Source organism: Rhizophagus irregularis, chromosome 4 (genome assembly GCF_026210795.1).
Source record: "Rhizophagus irregularis chromosome 4, complete sequence".
Taxonomy (NCBI): domain Eukaryota; kingdom Fungi; phylum Glomeromycota; class Glomeromycetes; order Glomerales; family Glomeraceae; genus Rhizophagus; species Rhizophagus irregularis.
The window spans coordinates 4088797-4110233 of record NC_089432.1 but is presented as its reverse complement, the minus strand read 5'-3'; the positions used below and the strand labels follow the sequence as shown (position 1 = coordinate 4110233).

General features: G+C 26.0%; 7 protein-coding genes across 8 annotated transcripts; 4 read left to right on the top strand and 3 right to left on the bottom strand.

Annotated features, from left to right (window-relative positions):
* Positions 1–2076: 2076 nt before the first annotated feature.
* Positions 2077–3204, top strand: OCT59_024213 (uncharacterized protein; the record flags this gene model as incomplete). The annotated part of the gene is made up of 1 exon (XM_066135271.1): positions 2077–3204. One exon carries the CDS (start codon positions 2077–2079, stop codon positions 2755–2757), a length of 681 nt encoding a protein of 226 aa, XP_065991310.1. The 3' UTR covers positions 2758–3204.
* A 558-nt stretch (positions 3205–3762) lies between these two features.
* On the bottom strand, positions 3763–6697 carry OCT59_024212 (uncharacterized protein; the record flags this gene model as incomplete). 2 transcript variants are annotated; one of them, XM_066135269.1, is made up of 6 exons in its annotated part: positions 3763–3815; positions 4052–4148; positions 4220–4971; positions 5170–5628; positions 5692–6051; positions 6157–6697. In XM_066135269.1, the coding sequence occupies 6 exons, from the start codon at positions 6695–6697 to the stop codon at positions 3763–3765; spliced, it is 2262 nt and encodes a 753-aa protein (XP_065991308.1). The 2 variants fall into 2 exon arrangements, with proteins under 2 accessions (XP_065991308.1, XP_065991309.1); XM_066135270.1 differs by lacking the exons at positions 3763–3815; positions 4052–4148 and having other exon boundaries at positions 4483–4502; positions 4600–4971.
* A 335-nt stretch (positions 6698–7032) lies between these two features.
* Positions 7033–8939, bottom strand: OCT59_024211 (uncharacterized protein; the record flags this gene model as incomplete). The annotated part of the gene is made up of 6 exons (XM_025315902.2): positions 7033–7041; positions 7104–7386; positions 7473–7702; positions 7791–8455; positions 8535–8801; positions 8882–8939. The coding sequence occupies 6 exons, from the start codon at positions 8937–8939 to the stop codon at positions 7033–7035; spliced, it is 1512 nt and encodes a 503-aa protein (XP_025181797.2).
* A 274-nt stretch (positions 8940–9213) lies between these two features.
* Positions 9214–10805, bottom strand: OCT59_024210 (uncharacterized protein; the record flags this gene model as incomplete). Its single annotated transcript, XM_066135267.1, has 6 exons — positions 9214–9556; positions 9633–9880; positions 9959–10145; positions 10228–10343; positions 10417–10520; positions 10601–10805. 6 exons carry the CDS (start codon positions 10803–10805, stop codon positions 9214–9216), a joined length of 1203 nt encoding a protein of 400 aa, XP_065991307.1.
* Positions 10806–11774: 969 nt separating this feature from the next.
* OCT59_024209 (uncharacterized protein) lies at positions 11775–12020 on the top strand (the record flags this gene model as incomplete). Its single annotated transcript, XM_066135266.1, has 1 exon — positions 11775–12020. One exon carries the CDS (start codon positions 11775–11777, stop codon positions 12018–12020), a length of 246 nt encoding a protein of 81 aa, XP_065991306.1.
* Positions 12021–14911: 2891 nt separating this feature from the next.
* Positions 14912–15964, top strand: OCT59_024208 (uncharacterized protein; the record flags this gene model as incomplete). Its single annotated transcript, XM_066135265.1, has 1 exon — positions 14912–15964. The coding sequence occupies one exon, from the start codon at positions 14912–14914 to the stop codon at positions 15845–15847; it is 936 nt and encodes a 311-aa protein (XP_065991305.1). The 3' UTR covers positions 15848–15964.
* Positions 15965–18586: 2622 nt separating this feature from the next.
* Positions 18587–19621, top strand: OCT59_024207 (uncharacterized protein; the record flags this gene model as incomplete). The annotated part of the gene is made up of 1 exon (XM_025308662.2): positions 18587–19621. One exon carries the CDS (start codon positions 18587–18589, stop codon positions 19619–19621), a length of 1035 nt encoding a protein of 344 aa, XP_025181795.2.
* Between the last annotated feature and the right edge of the window lie 1816 nt (positions 19622–21437).

Genomic DNA, 21437 nt, shown 5'->3' with positions numbered 1-21437 from the left:
TTTGATATTATCGAACGTATTGAATAATAATAAGCTAACAGAAAGTTTTACTTTTCATTTTTTTTTTTAAGTTTAATTGTGTATGCCTATTATATAAATTTTTTTTCTCCAAATAGTCGCACAACGTACAGCGTGATTTTTAGTATTACCAAACAAAAAAGTCAATCAGTCGCCATGGTACCGCAGTACCGCAGCAGTACCGCAGTAATTTACATATAAAACGTCATCGTTAAAATTTATTGCACTCCGGTTTTGTGGGCGCGGTTTGTGTCGATCTTCACCATATAAGGAACAAGTGACATTTAACTGTCACCTGATCACGTGCAGCCACGAGTTCAAAAACATTAAGTATCTGAGAGACTTAGTTTTTTTTAGCGGCCTGATTTTTGAGTATGGCCACTTCAGCAAATAGTTTATTTGATAGTTTTTAATAGTTTATCATCTAGATCATTTTCTTTTCTTTTCGCTTCTATTTCACTTCTTTCATTCTTTAATTCTAATAAATAACCAAACCATTCCTTCCTTTGACATTTCTCTAATGAATAACCAACACTTTTTTTCCTTTGACACTTCTGGAAAGTTGGACTTGGCGGAAAGGGATTTTTTTCTTTTGATAATCCAGGTATGAGTTCTTCAAAATGTTAATGATAACATTAAGTAACGTAAATACTAAACATGTAGCTATCATTTCAGAATTTATTGAACATGAACAAGATGAGTTTGAACGGTAAGATGATAATTTCCATGAGCGCGCGCTGTTGAGAAAAATGTGCGTAGTACTGTTTTATCAGATAAAACTAATTATAACAGGTGCAACATTGCGAGATACTTATGAAGATCAAGAAAGTAAATCATCTAAACGAAAAGCAACTTGTAAAAAAATGCCATGGGATAGGACATTATGCGAAAACTTGTACTATTGAGTTATAATAGTAATATTAGACAGACGTTACGTTTTCTTATACTTTAATAATTGTATCATTAATAATAATACAAATTATATTATTCATTTGCTTTAATAAATGATCCTTTAATTGCATCTTAAAGTCTTTATTAATATTTGGTATAGGGGCTCCCTTCGGTCGCCGGATTTAAACTTTTCCTATTTCCTATTTGCTACCAGCCACAAATACATAGCCACATATATATAAGTCACGTTTATTTTTTGTGCAAACTGATTGGTTAAATTTTAATGGTTAACAAATTAAAATTTATCTTCCGTTGATGAATAAAATTTTTCAAAATTTATTATTTTTTTGCAAGATTTAAGAAAATTTTTTTCCATAAAAATAAATCTGTTAAGAGATTATCAAAAAAACAAAAATTATGATTTTTTTTTAACTTTAGTCTTACATACGAAATAGTTAAGTTTGTTAGACTTGAAATCAATTTTTTTATTATTTTTAACTCTTTAGATGTCAACTTCCATTTGAAGATAACGAAGATAAACTCCCTAGTCCTGAAGGTATATTGAAAAATACTATAATTTGTATTATTATTTTCAATTAAAAGTATTATAAGTCACATAATTATTTTCGGTTCTATGTCATCTATGATTATTAGAATATATACAACTTTTTCATAGAAAAAAAATCATGATAAATGAAACAATTTATTAACCATTTTATTATTTTATTATTCAACCCTTCCCCCTACTTTTTTAGTCAAACTGGTAGTGGTAAAACATATAGTATGGGTACTGCTTTAGATCAGTACATATTCCCTTGCTTCAAAAACATTAAGTATCTGAGGGACAGAATTTTTTAGTGACAAAAATTTATTTGTCACCCCTGTAACACAAAAATCCACGCCCACAAAACTTGGGTGCTAAAAAAATTCTTGATGACGTCATTATTTACTGTGTACTGTGGTACCAAGGTGAGCATCAACTGACTTTTTTGTTTGGTAACAGGTAATACTAAATCACGATGTACGCTTGTACGACTATCATCGAGAAAAACAATATAAAATAGGTATACACAATAAACTTTAATAATTTTTACTTTTCATTTTTTTCTAACTTTACTGTTAACTTATCATTATTCAATACGTTTGATAACACTCAATAATATCAAAATGCAAGATACCGAGTATACAAATGAACAAGAATTTAATGATACTTCTTTAAGTACTAATAATTCAGAATTACAAGGAGATTTATCTCAACTTATTCATTATTTTGATAAAATGAATATTAAAGAAATTGATCCTATAGCAAGATTAAATAAACAAGAAAATTTTGCAATTGAAGATTTTAACATTATAGTTGATGAAATACATGATTTTATTTTTAAATTAATAAATAAAGGACTTGAAATAAATTCAGTGAAACAACAAGTTATTGAATATTTTAATAATTATGATTTAAATTCACATGAAGTTTATAATTGGTTATTAGATAATAAAAATAGTTCAAATTCTATTTTTATTCTTGGATATTTTGATTATTATGGAATTGAAATAAATAAAAATGATGAAAATGCATTTAATTTGTTTATTAATGCATCAGAAAAAAATCATATTTTGGCACAATATTTTATTGGTGAGTGTTATTTTTATGGAAAAGGAACTATGAAAAATGATAAGTTAGCTATTGAATATTATGAAAAAGCAGTTGATAAAAATTTTACACCTGGACAAGTAAGCATTGGTTATTGTTATGAAAAAGGAATAGGTGTTGAAAAGGATTTAAAAAAGGCTTTTTATTGGTATGAAATAGCTGCAAATAATGGTAGCCTGATGGCAATACTTTACTGAAACCCCAAAATTTGATTTAGTTAGGCCACACAAAGATTACCTAACTGCCACCTATTAGCAGACATAAAACATCACAACTAGGTTACCTTTAAAGTAACCTAGACAATTTTGATAAGCATCATTTATGTAAACACTATAAAGATTTATAGGTAGCTTAGATATTTAATAATTGGTAGCCTATACGTTACTTGAAGGTAGTTTAATAATTTAAAATAAGCGATTTATAGAATACTTAATGGTAATTTAAATATTTATGTGTAGGTTGTTCTTAAGTTGCTACTAAGCAGTTTATAGGTAAAAATTCAATAAAATTAGGTAACCTAAATATTATATTGTATTGATATTGATTTAAACTACTAAGCTACCTAATAGCAGCTTCATTGTAATAGTACAAAGGTAATAAATAAAACAATCAAATAGCCGTGAAATAAAATTGATTTTTGTACCAATAACCATCATCTGTGTCAACTGATCTGCGTATAAAGTGTGCTTTATGAGCTTTATCAATAACAGTAATCGGGAATACTCTTCTCCATTGCCGATCATTAAGCCTATAAATCGGACATTCTAAAATTGTATGATTTTGGTTAACATATTCAAACCAAGCAACAACAATAAAGACATAGAACTTATCATCATTGCCTTTATGTTGAAATATCGATTGAAGCTTGGCATAAGATTCGCACTCCTCTTCTTGTATTGTTAAAATATCTCCAAGTTGTAAACAGACTTTTTCAGTATTTCCATAATTATCTTCCGTCATGTAGGAAACCCGTTGATACCAAGTTAAAGAAGAATTTATGAGTGCTGAATTAAGTTTAAGATCTTTATAAGATTCATATAGTTCAGCTTTAAAATTGGCATCTTGTAACGAAAATGTTACAAAATTTCCAGTATTTTTTGAAGATATTCTTTGTTTTAGTTTAATATCGTAAAAACATCCTATTGATAATTGAACTTTATAAAGGGTTATAATTACGAATTTTGAATTATATTGAAGTTATATTAAAGTAAAATAATTGCAACTTTATTACCTCCAGTTTCATTTTCATAATCATCTTGAGAAAATGAATTATCTCTGTAACATACCAATTAGTAAATAAGCTTTTGTCACTTTTTCGCAATGAAGTGAAGCCATTGCTAGATCGTGAAAATCTTCTATCGGTTCCTCCATCAACAAGATGCCGTATTGCAAAGATAGTGTTATAACGTTTAATCAAATCAAGCTCCACTGTTTTTCGGTTAGTTTTTAGCACCATTGATTTGAAAATCCTATGTATCATTTCTTTTATACCCACTTGAGTATTAGATAAAGTGGCATAAGTACGGGCATGTAAAAGAAAATGAAAATTAAGATGAAGATTTGGGAGGTTGACGAATTCTTCAAAAACCTAAATATATATAATATGTAAATCAATATAAGGCAAATTAATGAAGAACCATAATAAATATTATGAACTACTTGTGTTAAAATATTCATTTCGGCGTCTAAACATCTTTGCAATTCAATATATTTTTCATTAGTAAAATGTCTATCAAAAGCAATTTTCATGGTTTGAGCAACACAAACCCAACATTTTACAATATATTTTGGTACCAAATCATTTCGCTGAACGTTAATTCGTTGCTGAATTAAAGCCAGATTATCACTTTTAATATGTATAACCTTTAGAAAACGGTGAAGGATAAATGGCATTATCATCGCCAAGCGAAGATAATCTGACATCATGAAACTTTCATGATGACTTATGGGATTTGGTAAATGAGCCCATTTCTTTGGTTTTTCTAAAGCTTTCCAGGTTCTGATGAATGCATTTTCCCCCTCATGTGAAAATAATTCACATGTCAATCTAAGAAGGCGCTTAATTTTTCCTGCTGTGGCATGATATATATCTTGCGGGGTTTGCAAGTGCCTTTCTCTTTGCAATTCATCTAAAATGCTTTGCTTTATTCTTAATCCGAATTCTGAACCAATTTGTTTTTTTCTTGTTATTGAACTTTCAGCTGCAATTAAGGAAAAATCTAAATCAGTACATTGTTTATAACGTGATAGTCTGATAATATCTGTAGAATTATCAGTATATGAGTATTTTTCTACAGTGCAAGTACGACACCCCTTTGTTGCCCCATGTCTTAAAACACCTGATAAATCATTCCCTTGAGGCAAGTCTGCAGTAACTACTCCTAAACCTGCAACTACCCAGACGTCTCGCCCTTGTATATTCATTATTTTTCCCTTCTCAAATTCCTTTAACTCATTAATGAATGGCTGAATAAACTCATCAAAATTACCGCCGAATGGCACAAATCCAATTACGAAATGATTTTTGAGTCGTTTTCGCATATGTGCTGGCATATTGCCAAATTGCACATAAACTCCTCCCAATGAGTGATACACATTTCTGAATGTACCGAAATCATCATAGTAAAGATCTAAGAATAATTTATAAACTGGCATTGAATCTACAGGTGGGTTATTAATTATAATGGAGTGAGCAGGATGTTGGTAAGATAGTTGAATATCTCTAACCCGCCAATGATTATTATGTTTATAAATTATTTCTAATACATAAAGATCACTGTGAGACAGAACTTGATGTAAATGTGGCAATTTGACTGTTGCTTTATTATAAACTTGTGAAGGACAAATGAAAACAAAGTTATCATCAAGCATCCATACTTCACCAGATTTGGATCGTTGCTGTCTAAGATGCCCTTTAAATATACCAGGTATATCTTCATAATACAAAAGTTTTTGTATTTTCAATACATATTGGTTTTCTTCATTAACTTGTATCGATCTAAGAAAACCAAGCAGCTTATGTCCACCATTGGACAAATAATAAATAAATTCTCCGCAATAATATGTTACTATAAAGTGAAGAACTTAGTTTTTAAAAAAATATGATCCTAAAAAATAGATATTATTATTACCTTGTGAAATAACAATCTTTTCTTGACCAAAAAGTGGAGATTCGGCCCATAAAGTCCCATGCCAAAATTCTGACTTTACATTTGCTTCGATTCCTGGACCAAAATACATGTGATTCATTATAGCTGGATTGTTTAATACATGCCAAATAATATCATTAATCAATAAATAGTATGTCATTTTAGATTCAGAAGAAGTCGATGGCGTTTTTTTAGATGAAATCGAAACTGTATTTGCTGCTATTGGCAAAAGAGGTAGCCGTTGTCTCCATTGACGAAAATATCGGATGTTTGTCACTACATCATTGCTATTGAATTTTGGATGATGGATGATACTTACAAGGTCATCATACGCATGTGTAGCTAAAATATCAAACAAAAAGTTTATAAATGTATGGCTTACAAGCAATAGTTAAAAAACTTTCCTAATATTGATCAAATTGGATAATAATATAATAATATGCTTACATATATTATGTTTCTGTATCCAACAAAATAACAAAGCTGTGGTAATGTTGTCAAAATATGGTGAAAAATCGCTTGTATTATTTGGCAATCTAGAAGGATCTAGAGCATTATCAATTATATGCCTTTCTTTTTCAGAACTATTATTTTGTGATTCTGAATCAGTATCATATTCATTATCAGTTATATGTCTTTCTTTTTCAGAATTATCATTTTGTGATTCTGAATCAGTATCATATTCATTATCAGTTATATCTCTTTCTTTTTCAGAACTATCGTATTGTGTATTGTATTCATTATCAGTTGGTATTTCTTCGGCAATATGATTGATTTCATCATAATTTTGCATTAAACTAAATTCATTAGTAGTTTCATTTGTTATTTGAGAATAATTTAGTAATGGTTCTTCGATAACTGGATTATTTGAATACGCTTTAATAGCATTTTTAATATCATAATCTCGTAAAGATGATATGTAAGAATAACGTTTGTGAAGTGTTAACTGTTTATTTGCATGTTTGTAGCGAAATGTTTTACGTAGCATATTGGATATTGAATGCGAAAGAAAACTTTAGTTGAAAAAAATGACTAAGTTTTATTTTTATACTATTATTTTTGACTTAAAAATAAACTTTCGAAGTATAGTTTATTAAATTAAGCTAGTACTATATTATTTTTAACTTAAAAATAAACTTCAAAGTATACTGTTAAGCTAAAGTATATTTCAATAACAAACAATACAAATATAAACAATAGATTAAACACGCTTATGTTTTGCTATTACAAATATGTACTTTTTTGAAATTAATAATTAAATATATAAAATAAATTTTCATAAAAATATTCGCATTAAAGCTTTATCATCAATATATAGGAGGTTTAAAGTATCTAAAAAAAAAATTGATTAATAATTAGAATAAAAATAACAAAAGTATTTCATATTAATGTACCGTTAAAGAACTCGCCAAATTATATCCACTTCGTGATGGAATAACCAAATCCTTAGTCATTACATCAAGGTCTTTAATTTTTTCCTTGTTGCTATCTTTATAATGAATTTTAAATGCTTCCCGAACAAATCTTACTAATCTATCTAATGATCCATTACGTCTAAGCTCAGTTTCATTTGTAGTTACAAAATATCTTGCTAATACCTTTCGAATCACGACTTCTTCACTAATAAATTCCTCAATGATATTTTGTGAAGGCATTGTAATAGTATTAATGTTTTCTCTTTTAAAATAAAATGAAATAAAATTTAAAATAGTGTATACTATTTATTTGCATGTTTATTAATATTAACAAATCACAAAACATACATGCGTCTTGATTCCTTTAACTCACTGGCAAGTCCACGTAATGTAGCATTAAATTTATTTCTAAAATCCCCTAATCTTTTACGCGTTTCTTGAAAAACTGCCTTTGCCTTTTCACTACAAGGCTGATATCCAAATACAGCTAATATGAAGCTATCTAAGACAGAAGATGAAGGATTACGAATCCGCAAAAATAAGCATTTGCTTTCTTCATCCCATAAACGTGATTTATTCTAAATTTGTTAAATTTGTCATACAGACAGTATTTATTAATATTTTATTATATAATTATAATTAGTCATTAGTATAAAATAATCTTACCTCTCCTGTTTCTGTGAGTACAGGCGAATTATTACTGATTCCAGGAACGTAATTTGCAATTGTATTAGCACTTGATGATGTATTATTAGCTGCTACCATTTGGTTGGCGAGTTCTAAAATTTGTGGTCGCTTGACTAGCCAATTGCAGATATCGAGTAAGTTTGACATTTCTGAAAGTGATGCTGGTAAAGACGCATCACTTGATGAAGGTGTTGAACTTCTTTCTGTTTGTGATAGAGGTCTAGATCTCACTACCGAACTTCTTTCTGGAGTTCGTGATGGAGGTACATGTCTAGATCTCACTTCCGAGCTTCTTTCTGGAGTTCGTGATGGAGGTATAGCTTCATATCTAGATCTCACTTCCGAGCTTCTTTCTGGAGTTCGTGATGGAGGTATAGCTTCATGTCTAGATCTCACTTCCGAACCTCTTTCTGGAGTTCGTGATGGAGGTACATGTTTAGATCTCACTTCCGAGCTTCTTTCTGGAGTTCGTGATGGAGGTATAGCTTCATGTCTAGATCTCACTTCCGAGCTTCTTTCTGGAGTTCGTGATGGAGGTATAGCTTCATGTCTAGATCTCACTTCCGAGCTTCTTTCTGGAGTTCGTGATGGAGGTATAGCTTCATGTCTAGATCTCACTTCCGAACCTCTTTCTGGAGATACAACTTTAAAGTCGTTAAAAAATGAATATTAATTAATGTATATGATAATCATATTAGCAAATATTGCTTTCACAAATATTACTTTCTAAACTATCTTCACTATTATGGTCTTCTTCATAATTCATATCAGACAAATTTTCCAATAATTCCTCTTCATTAATATTTTCTTCGTTTTCTTGACTGTAGTCTTCATCTTCATCAAGATTCTTATTTTTACGAGCAACTGAAGATGTTTTGTTTCTTGGTGGTGTAATTTTATTATTACCAACTTGCCGTTTATTTGCTCTGGATTTAGATTTATTTAATATAGTATTATTTCCAGTTTTTTTCTTGCTACCTTTTGGGCGTCCTTTAATAATAAAAATTATTAATATAGTATTTTATTTAAATTATTTACATTGTTATTAACTGTATTTTCGTTATAGTTACCTCGTTTTACTTCAATTGATACAGGTTTGGTTTGCCTTTTATTTATCTTAGGTGGCATTTTACAGAAAAATAAAACGAAAGTTTTTAATTTAATAAAAGTTTATGATTAACGGGATAAACTATCAGATTAAAAATGATTTTCAATTGATTTTCAATTATTATTTATTATCAATTTATGCAGATTATCAATATCAATTTATGAAGATTATCAATATCAATATAAGCAAATTAGCAATTATTTTAATACATTATCGATTTATCGCATATTTTAATACATTATCGCAATTATTTATAATTATTTATAATATAGGCTATTTTCTAGCTAACAACTATTATTTTTCATGGTTATCTTTAATTTTTTTTGGGCTGCTTTTTCTGCTTTGAGATACAAAATTGTACGGTGAAAGATCAATTGAAGTTCCAATATTATAATCAGTAGGAAAATCAAGATTTACCGTATATAAATCAGTATGAAGATTAAAAAATATGTCATGTGCCTTCTCCTGTGAATCAGCACTTTCTAGTGATCTGAATCCTATCAATATTACATTTTTTAATGCATCAGATGCATTTTTAATTGCATCTGGACTGATATTTCCAGTCCATTGCTTAAAAACTTGTTGAATATTTTCGTTAACCAAAAAATCTGAAAGGTCCATTGCCGAAAGTTGATCACTGAAAACAAAAAGTCAAAAATTAAATTCTAATTAAAATTAAAAAAAAAAAAAATTTCCTGCAATATTATACTTACTCTTTGTCATATTTTTGACGTAAACTATTATATAAAGCTATAATTTTTTTCCAAAGTTTGCATCGCCAATCATTATTACAACCTCGTAAACGATCTGCGAGTGAGTCTCTTATTTGCATGGCATTAAGACTGGTATACATAGTCATTACAAAATCCTTTAACAATTTGTTTGAAACATCTAAGTTACGTGTTCGTAAAAATAATGAATGTAATTCATCCCGAAGATTGTTGTATAACCATTCATTATTCTAAGAAAAAGGCAAAAATTGTTTTCAGTTATTACTATAATATAATTAGTAATTTATTATTTTTAAATCAAAACTTACAAGTTTATTATCTCTTAATACTTTATCAATCATATATTGGTCTAGCCAGCTTTTATCTTCGGGATTTTGTAAATTTTCTGGTGGGTTAGACATTGGACGAGTTGAAAAAGGGAATCCTCCATCTTTATCAAAAAAAAGAGACGGAAGTTGATAACCAGTTGATGATAAAGATCTTTCATATTCATTGCTATAGTATAATAAAATAAATAAAAATCAATTAATCACAAGAAAAAGAAAAAAAAAATTGTTATAATTAATAGTGTACTTACACAGGTGATCTGTATTTGTTTACTATTTTGGTTGAAACACTTTTTTTTCTTGGTTGCACAATATCGTTATCAATGTTCACATGCGTTCGCTTACCAAGTGTGTTTAAAGTATTAATCTATATGAAATCATTAGCAAGCATGATCTGCAAGCCTGATGAGCAAATTGCATTAATGGATAATTAACTTTACCTTTAATACAAGATTTACAAGATTGAATCGTCGAGCAATTTTATTACGCACTTCACAATTTCTAATAACATGCAAATCGAGTTGATCTAAAAGCTCATCTACCGCTAAAAAAATAGTATAGATTAATAATTTATACAATTTATACTTACCATAAACGTTAAATATTATGAATAAACAAAATTACACTGTAACTCAGCAGTATCAACAATTTGGTTATCGTCTTGTGGATCATCACATTGATCATAAGCTGTTTCGTTATTCATATCTTTCCGTTGTAACTCTTCATCATTTATTAAATTTGAGTTAATATTCATAAGTGGGTTTATATAAAATAAAATACTATTACCAGTTTCAGTAGATTTTGAAGCTGCATTAGATGTTGGAGACATAGTAGGTGGGACTAGTGGGTTAGATATAATTGGAGTCACGGCACCTTGAGCGGTAACATGTATGGATTGTATGGTAGTGGTTGTTGTTGAGGCGCAGTGATATTATTTACGTCAGATTTATCTTTCTGCGACATAATTGCTTGAAAATGAACGATTAAAATTTAGAGGACTAAAAGAAGAAAAAGGATTTTTTTTTTTAACCAAAAAAAAAACTATTATATCAATCAGAGGAGCTAAAGAAGGATTTTTTTAACAAAAAAAAATTATTGAAATTTTAGAAAAAAACAGATAGAATGATGTCAAAGAAAATTTTTTTTTTTTTAATAATCAAAAAAAAATCTTTGTCGACTAAAAATGGCAAGTTGATATAATTGTGATTGAGACATAACTACATTTTTTTTAATAATTAGAATAAATTAAATTAGCTCGCTCATTATTAGAGTCATTACGTCATTATCAAGTCAAAAAATAAGTCACGTCCCTGATTTGTCGATCAGACGGACCCGGCATTAATAGCAAAATTTCCAGAGATCCGTAGGTCCGGATGATGCAATCATAATAAAAATGATCGGCATTCATTATCGATTAGTAAATTCTAAAGTTTCTTGTAGGCGGCCTTATTATGACTTTTATTTGATAAATTAATTTCATTAATTAAATAATATTACGATTGTTCAAACAACTTCTTATAGGCCACTTAAATAAAACTAACTTCTGTTTATAAGCTACTTAACGAAAAGATATTAGAAAATTTAAGTGAATCATTGAATCACAGTTGCCTAGCCGCAGCTTAGGAAAAGAAGAAAAGTAGCAGCTAGGTAGCTTCAAAGCTGAAAAATTACAGGTTTCAGTAAAGTATATAATCTTGGTAATTGTTATAGAAATGAAATTGGTATTGAAAAAGATTATAATATAGCTTTTAAATTGTTTAAGCAATCAGCTGAAGGAGGATATTCAGGAGGAATAATGATGTTAGGATATTGTTATAATAATGGTATTGGAACTAAAATTAATAAGCAAAAAGCATTTGAATTATATCAAAATGCTGCAATTTTAGGAGATGATACTGCACAATTTAATCTTGCTTTAATGTATGAAGAAGGAGATGGAATTACAAAAGATATAGGTAAAGCAATTTATTGGTATGAAAAATCTGCTAAACAAGGAGATCAAGATGCACAGATTAAATTAAAGAACCTTAAAAAAAATAAATAATTTATAATAATTTTCCTTTAATTACTATTAAATTGTTAAAACCTTAAATCATTTATTTACAGAATTACAGTATTTGTTTTACAAGGTTATAAATATATTGCTTTAGAAATATAAATAAATAGATTGTTATAATTTTATCTATTTTATATAATCATTTTTATATATAATAAATTTATTTTATATTTTTGTGTATGTCATAATATCTTTCTTTTTAAATTAACAAACATTGAAATGTAAAAATACACTTGTAAAAAGATGATAAATAAGTAAAACATAAATCTTAAAGCTAAAAATAAAAGTTGCTAGTCGGTTTTTGATATTTTATACAAAATGATAAAATTATTTCAGCTTTTTCTAACTTTCTCATCAAACAAAAAAAAAAGAATAAATAAATTAATTAATTAAGGTTTTTAACCTTAATTACAACTACATTTATACATTTATTATTAATAATAAATGCAATGATTATTACTGAATTTTAATAGTGCAACATTTCATTTCTAATTTATTTATTTTTAATCATTCAATTGCTTTTTTTTTTACAGAATTTAATTCTTGAAGTTCCATATCTAATTAAATGAGAATTTCCATAATGTGACACATGTTAGTTAATTAGTAGTTTGATAATATTCTTTTAAATAATTATCCATTTATTTTTTTCTGATTTATTGTTTATATAGGTGATTTTTTAAAGGAAGATAAATACAAAGCAAAACAATTATAAAGAAGTCATATTATTCTTAAAGATAATCATGGCGGAGGGATTAGAATAAAAAGAAAAATACATACTAATTTCATATTATGCGATTTAATTTATTTTATATATATGAACAAGTCACTCTCTTTGTTCAATAATTTACCTTTAATAAAAAAGAAAACAATAGGTCACTTCCAAAATATGTATTGTATTATTAAAGAAATCTTGAAATATTTTTCAGAAATAAACTGAAGAAACTTTATATTCATGTCTATTTACTAGTGGAAAATAATATGTGATAAATAATGTATGTATTTATTCAGGAGAAAAAATTTACCGAAATTCTTGAAAGGATGACAACTAAAATGTTTTAATAAGAAAACAAAAAAATTCTCCAATAAATCTCATTGCTATAAAAAATTTTTAATAAGGTCAATTATTTTTACAAAAACCCATTTAATTAAGGTTAGTAATTTATATATTCAAATAATTCCTTCAAAAATAATAATAAATTAGTCAAAGGTGTATTTGATATTAACTGCTTACAGAAATAATTAATCAAAAATATCAATTATTTTTATAAAAAATGTCGAATATACGACATTAAAATCTCCTAATAAATTAAAACGGGACAAATTTTGATTGGATAATATTAAATCTGAAAACTTCAATTTAATGATATCACTTCAGCAAAATTTCACTTCGGCAAAATAACTAACTTTGGAGTTTCAGTAGTATGAACTTAGCGAAAAGACCGGATACCGTTCAAAAATATATTTGCTAATAATAGCTGTGATCTCTCAGACTAGAATTCAAATTATAATGATAATAAATATCCGCAAAAAAAAATATGAGAGAAACCCTATAAAATAAATAAGTCTTTTATTCTGAAAGACACGTTATGTATACTGAGATACGTCTAGATACGGAAAAATGTACAATTCCGTATCTCACATGATACATTTTTTAGTATGCAAGATACGGAATTGTGTATTTTTCTGTATCTCTAAGCGTATCAATCAGTATACAAAACGTATCTAGTACTTTTTTGTATAGGGAAATAAAACTTATCATACTACACGCCAGACAGATGTTGAATCTTAACTATCGAATATCTTTCTAATTCTTCGAGAATTTTTAAACCTTGTGACTGCACTTATTTGGCAGAATTAAAAAATTTGTTTTCATAGTTTTGATTATATTAAGATGACGTAATGGGTTACAGTACAGCCATTTCACCGACATGAAATTAACCGACACCATTTTTGCCGATATGAAAATTTACCTACTCCATTGCCGTTTTACCGGCATTTAAAATTACCAGACTTAACATTTCACCAAAAATTTATTAACAGAGCCACACTCCTTACTGCGCTTTAATTTAAATTCTGATTATATAACCAATTTAATTATTCTTTGTAATCTTTTCTCTATTTTTATTTTTTTTTTTCAAATAGAATGGTTAGAATTTTGAAACAATAATATTTATATCATTTAAAATAACATTAATAACATTGAAATTTTACCGGCGTGGTTAGGATCAATATCTTTGGAAAACTTTGAAAAAATTTATTATTCATGCCACATGGTACTTTAACCAAAAATAAATTTGTATTTGTTGGTCATAAATCGTCATCCCCCGGATTCCCCCCTTAATTAATTTTTATTTAATTTAGAACTAGAAAATTTTTTAATTTATGGAAAGAAATAAAACCTTCAGAATTTTTTTCAAAAATAACATTTATGTTAAATCATATTATATACCAGTAAAACTGTCGATATAAGAATCATTTATTCAATTTTATTCAAATAACATCACCATTATAGAAGAATAAAAAAATTTGATTTTTACCAAGAAAGGAGTTATATATCTCTTAATAGTACTCTGTAGTTTAAAATAATTATGTGGCTTATAATACTTTTAATAAATTATTTACCGTACGACAACATTCAATTTTAATGATGACGTCATTATGAAAATGAAAATTACTGCGGTACCTAAGTTGATTGACTTAACAGGTTACAGGTCATACTAAATCACGCTGTACGCTTGTACGACTATCATCGGAGAAAAATAAAATAAAATAGGTATACACAATAAAACTTTAATACTTTTACTTTTCACTTTTTCCTTAACTTTTTCCTTAAACTTATCATTATTCAATACGTTTTGATAACGCTCAATAATTTCAAAATGCAAGATATCGAGTATACAAATGAACAAAAATTTAATTTTACTTCTTTAAGTACTAATAATTCAGAATTACAAGGAGATTTATTTCAACTTATTCATTATTTTGATAAAATTAATATTAAAGAAATTGATCCTATGGTAATATTTAGTAAACAAGAAAATTTTACAATTGAAGATTTTAACATTATAGTTGATAAAATAAATGACTTTATTACTGAATTAAATATTAAAGGGATTGAACGGGAATCAGAAAAACAAATTATTGAATATTTTTCTAATCATAATATAAATTCACAAGAATTTTATAATTGGTTATTAAATAATCAAAATAGTTCAAATTCTATTTTTATTCTTGGATATTTTAATTGTTATGGAATCATAACAAATAGAAATAAAGAAAAAGCATTTAATTTGTTTATTAATGATTTAGGAACAAATCATATATTGGCACAACATTATATTGGTCATTGTTATTTATATGGAATTGGAACTATGAAAAATGATAAATTAGCTTTTGAATATTATGAAAAAGTGGCTATTAAAAATTTAGCATACGGCCAATTGAATCTTGGTTGTTGCTATAAAAAGGGAATAGGTATTAAAAAAGATTTTAAAAAGGCTTTTTATTTGTATGAAAAGGCTGCAGATAAAGGAAATGTAATAGCAATATATAATCTTGGTAATTGTTATGTAGTTGGGGCTGGTGTTAATAAAGATTATAATAAAGCTTTGGAATTATATCAAAATGCTGCAAATTTAGGACATAATAAAGCGCAATATTGTCTTGCTTTAATGTATGAAAAAGGAAATGGAATTGCAAAAGATATAGATAAAGCAATATATTGGTATGAAAAATCTGCCAAACAAGGGAATGAGTTAGCCAAAAATAATTTAAATAACCTTCAGAAAAAATCAATAATTTATGGTAATTATTAAATTAAAACTTAAATCATTTTATTTACAGTGTTTATTTTTTTCTAAAAATTTACAAGATAGTAAATACACTGCTTTAAACATAAAATAATAAATAAAATCGTCATAATTTTATTGTATATTTTATATAATCATTTTTATATAGTTTTCTTTTATGCTTAAATAACATAATTTGTGTATACCATAATATCTTTCAAATGTTTTGCAAATATCAAATATAAAATTTTAATGCTTGTATTCTTTTCTATTTTAAAAAAAAATAAATATAGGAAAATAACTCAATTGTAAAATATAATAAGTAAGTACTAAAACATAAATCTTAAAGTTAAAATAAACTGAAAGAAAGTTACTAGTTCAGTTTCCAATATTTTAGCTTTTCTAATTTTCCCCAGCAAAAAAAGAATTGATCAATTAAAAGTTTTTTAACCTTGATTACAACTATACTTATTACTAACAAGTAACAATTATAAAAATGCGACGATTATTACTGAATTTTAATCGTTTAGCATTTCATTTCTATTTTATTTATATTTTAGTATTTTAATCATTCAAAAGCTTTTCTTTTACAGAATTTATTCTTCATAATACTGAAGTTTCATATCTTCTAATTTGAATAAGAATTTCCATAAAATGACATATATTGGTTAATTGATTTTTTAATATTCATTAAATTAATTATCCATTTACTGATGGATATATTTTTTCTAATTTATCATTTATACAGGTGATTTTTAAAGGAAGATAAATTAAATTTTTGCGAAAATAAATAGAATACAAAGCAAAACAATTATATAGACATTATATTATTCTTAAAGATTATCATGGCAGAGGGATTAAAATAAAAAATATATATATAATTCATAATGGCATAATATGAATAAGTCACTTTTCTTTGTTTCAATTTTTTAACCTTCAAATAAAAAAGAAAACAATAGGTAATTTCCAAAGTATATATTGTATTATTATTAAAGAAATCTTAGAATATTTTTCTGAAATAAATTGAAGAATCTTTATTTACCTGTGGAGAAAAGATTACCGAAATTCTTGAAAGAAATACAACTAATAATGTTTTAATAAGAAATCAAAATTCTCCTCATTATTTATTATTGAAAAACAATAGAAAAAGATCTTTTATTATTACAAAAACACCCACTTTTAAGGTTAGTTTATATATTCAAATAATTTCTTCAAGAGTAATAATAAATTAGTCAAAGACTCAAAAGTGTATTTGATATTAGCACCTGTTGATTATAAAATAATTATCAATGATTAAAAATTATTAAATATTTTAATATGCCAAAATTTGAATATTTTTGAATGTTCTGCATCAAAATCTTTATCATACTTTCAATTTTAAAGATTCCTGTCCTGAAGAAATAATTCATAAATTAATACGTATCAATTTTTGATTGTGATAATATTAAATCTAAAAATTTATAATAATTTAGAAATGATCTCTCAAACTCATGACTCAGAAGAAATTATGTCTGAAAAAAGTTCAAATTATAATGATAATATAAGTATATTAATTCTCTCAAAAAAAAAAAAAATTCGAGAGAAATAACATTATATACATCAGACAGAGGGTGAATCTTTTTAAAAAGTAATTAAAGGAATTCTTGAACTTTGTAATCGCAACTATTTAATTTATTTCCCAATTCAAGCAATTTCAAACTTTATTAATTTAGCAGAATTGAAAGTTTGCATTCATAGTTTTGATTATACGATGATGATAATGCTAATGATAATAATTTAAGAGGAATTTATTTGCCAAAACTTGGTATTTTCCTTTATTTATTTTAGAGAAAAAGATTTAATATTCATTGCTAAATTAATAGAAATCACAAAGATACTCTAACTATTCGTTCAATGTAACAATTGAAGTGGCAACAAATAATACAAAATATACAATTGGTACAACATTGTTATTATGAAATACATCTCCATAATTTCCATAATCATCGTCAATCGAATTATATCTTCACAATTAAAATAACATTAATAACATTGAAATTTTACCGGTGTGGTTAGGATCGATATCTTTAAAAATTTTGAATAAAATCTTGTTCATACTTCATAACACAAAAAAATTTATTATTCATGCCACATGATATTTTAGCCAAAATAATTCTGTATTTGTTGGTCATAAAATCGTCATCCCCCGGATTCGCCCCCTTTAATTAATTTTTATTTAATTTAGAACTAGAAAATTTTTTAATTTATGGAAATAAGAAATGAAACCTTCAAGAATTTTTTTCAAAAATAACATTTATATTAAATCAAATTATATACCAGTAAAACTGTTGATATAAGAACCATTTATTCAATTTTATTCAAATAACGCCAACATTATAGACGAATAAAAAATTTTGATTTTTACCAAGAAAGAAGTTAGTATATATCTCTTAATAGTACTCTGTAGTAAATAATTATGTGGCTTATAATACTTTTAATAAATTCTTTTTACCTACGACAACTACAACATTCAATTTTAATGATGACGTCATTATGAAAATGAAAATTACTGCGGTACCAAAGTTGATTGACTTAACAGGTTACAGGACTTACAGGTCATACTAAATCACCGCTGTACGCTTGTACGACTATCATCGGAGAAAAAAAAAATATATAAAATAGGCATATACAATAAAACTTTAATAATTTTTACTTTTCATTTCTTTCCTTAACTTTACTGTTAACATCATTATTCAATACGTTTTGATAACACTCAATAATATCAAAATGCAAGATACCGAGGAGTATACAAATGAACAAGAATTTAATGATAGTACTTCTTTAAGTACTAATAATTCAGAATTACAAGGAGATTTATCTCAACTTATTAAAAATTTTAATAAAATAAATATAAAAGAAATTGATCCTATGATAAGATTAAATAAACAAGAAAATTTTCCAATTGAAGATTTTAACATTATATATGAATTTATTTTTAAATTAATGAATAAAGGACTTAAAATAAATTCAGTAAAACAAAAAGTTATTGAATATTTTAATAATTATAATTTAAATTCAAAAGAAATTTATAATTGGTTAATAGATAATCATAATAATTCAAATTATATTTTTATTTTTGGATATTTTAGTTATTATGGAATTGCAGTCAATGAAAATATTGAGAAAGCATTTAATTTATTTATTAATGCATCAGAAGAAAATCATATATTAGCACAATATTTTGTTGGTCATTGTTATAGATATGGAAATGGAATCATGAAAAATGAAAAATTAGCTTTTAAATATTATGAAAAATCAGCAAATAAAAATTTTTCATCTGGACAAGTAAGTATTGGATATTTTTATGAAAAAGGAATAGTTAGTGTTAAAAAAGATTTTAAAAAGGCTGTTTATTGGTATGAAAAGGCAGCAAATAATGGAAACTTAATGGCAATATATAATCTTGGTAATTGTTATAGAAATGGAATTGGTATTGAAAAAGATTATAATAAATCATTTGAATTGTATAAACAATCAGCTGAAGGAGGATATTCAAGTGGAATAATGATGTTAGGATATTGTTATAATAATGGTATTGGAACTAAAACTGATAAGCAAAAAGCATTTAAATTATATCAAAATGCTGCAAATTTAGGACATGATATAGCACAAAATAATCTTGCTTTAATGTATGAAACAGGAGATGGAATTTCAAAAGATATAGATAAAGCGATATATTGGTATGAAAAATCTGCTAATCAAGGAAATGGGTTAGCAATGAATAATTTAAATAACCTTCAGAAAAAAATCAATAATTTATAGTAATTTTTCTTTAATTATTAAATTATAAATCATTTAAAATTTTATCTATTTTATATAATTATTTTTTATATATTTTCTTTTAAACTTAAATGACATTTCAATTTAAAATTAAGTAGGTAAAAGCGTTATAATCACATGATTATTAATAATATTACATGCTAACACCTGATTCTAAAACTTCATTGGCCATAATTTATTATTGTTGTTGTTAAACCTGATCCTACAATTTCATTTACCATATACGTGGCGTGACAGATAGACATTGAGTGTACTTCGCTACGCTTCGGATAATTATGTTTAACATCGAAAATTTAAAAATGTAATAATTTAATGACTGCATTCTTTTCTATTTATAGAAATTAAATATAGGAAAAAAATCAATTATAGAAATATTACCTTTAAAATTTTTTAATCATTACTAAACTAAATTAAGTATATAAAATTAAAAAAGTGAAACATAAATCTAAAATTAAAATAAAAGAAAGTTGCTACTTGCAAAATCAGTTTTTGACATTTTATACAAAATGATTTTGATAAAATTATTTTAGCTTTTTCTAACTTTTCCCATCAAAAAAAAAAAAGAATTAATTAATTATTAGTTATTACAACTATTCTTATTACTAAACAATTACGAAAAGTTAGTGGTACTGAATTTAGATTGAATAATATTGTAACATTTCATTTCTAATTTACACTTTAGAATTAATAGTTCAAAAGTTTTTCTTCTTTTATATAATCTAATTCTTCAATAATATTAGAGTTCCATATGTTCCATATCCAATTTGAATAAGAATATCCATAAAAATGACACATGTTAGCTAATTATTTTCATAATAATTTTTTAAATAATTATTCATTACTAGTGATTTTTTTAATTTACCATTTATATAGGCGATTTTTAGATTAAATTTTAGCGAAAGTAGAATAAATCCAAAACAATTATAAAGAAGTCATAATATTCTTAAGATTATTGCGGCGGAAGACTCAAAATAAAAAAAAAAGAAAATATATAATCCTATAATATAAGCTATATCACATAATATGAATAAGGTCTGTATCAACAAATAAACATTTGAATTTACCTGTTTTCAATTCTTTTTTACCTTTAAATAAAAAAAAAGAGGTCACTTTCAAAAAAATGTATGGTATTACTTAAAAGAAATCTTGGAATATCTTTTACAAACAAATTGAAGAATATGATTATTTATTATTAGTGATAGAGTCTGGATCCGTTAGTGCGTTTTTACTAGTAAAAATGCAAAAAAATGCTGGCGTTAATCCGGGTATTCGAATTTGAATTATCTATTCAATCCGGATAATCGGGATATCTGCATTATCCGTTTTAACAAATTAGAATTCGTTTAAAATGTATGTTTTTTTTAATTAATAATTAAAATAATTATTATTATACAGTTCACTCTTACTATAGTGAATTCTGTGGGCTGGAGATTAAAATTCGTTATAGTGAGGGAATTCACTGTAGTATATAGTGAATTAAGGTAAAACATTTTTTTGACAAAAAATCGCAAAATTTTTATAATTACGTGATTTACGTAAAATTAGTATGGCAAGTTGATATGGCAAAAAATTTAACATTTCTTCTTTATGATCATAAAGGCCAATTCATAGAAATATGAAGTTTTGACATTGTATAATTTTATAGAACTTTCGCACATAACTGAGGGTCATTATATTATATTTGTTTTAACATTTAAATTCAAATTACGAAGTACAAAGATTTTACTTTATAATTCGTTATATTAAAAAAATTATTGTCAGAAACTTTCTCCACTATAACAAGCTATTCACTATAAAA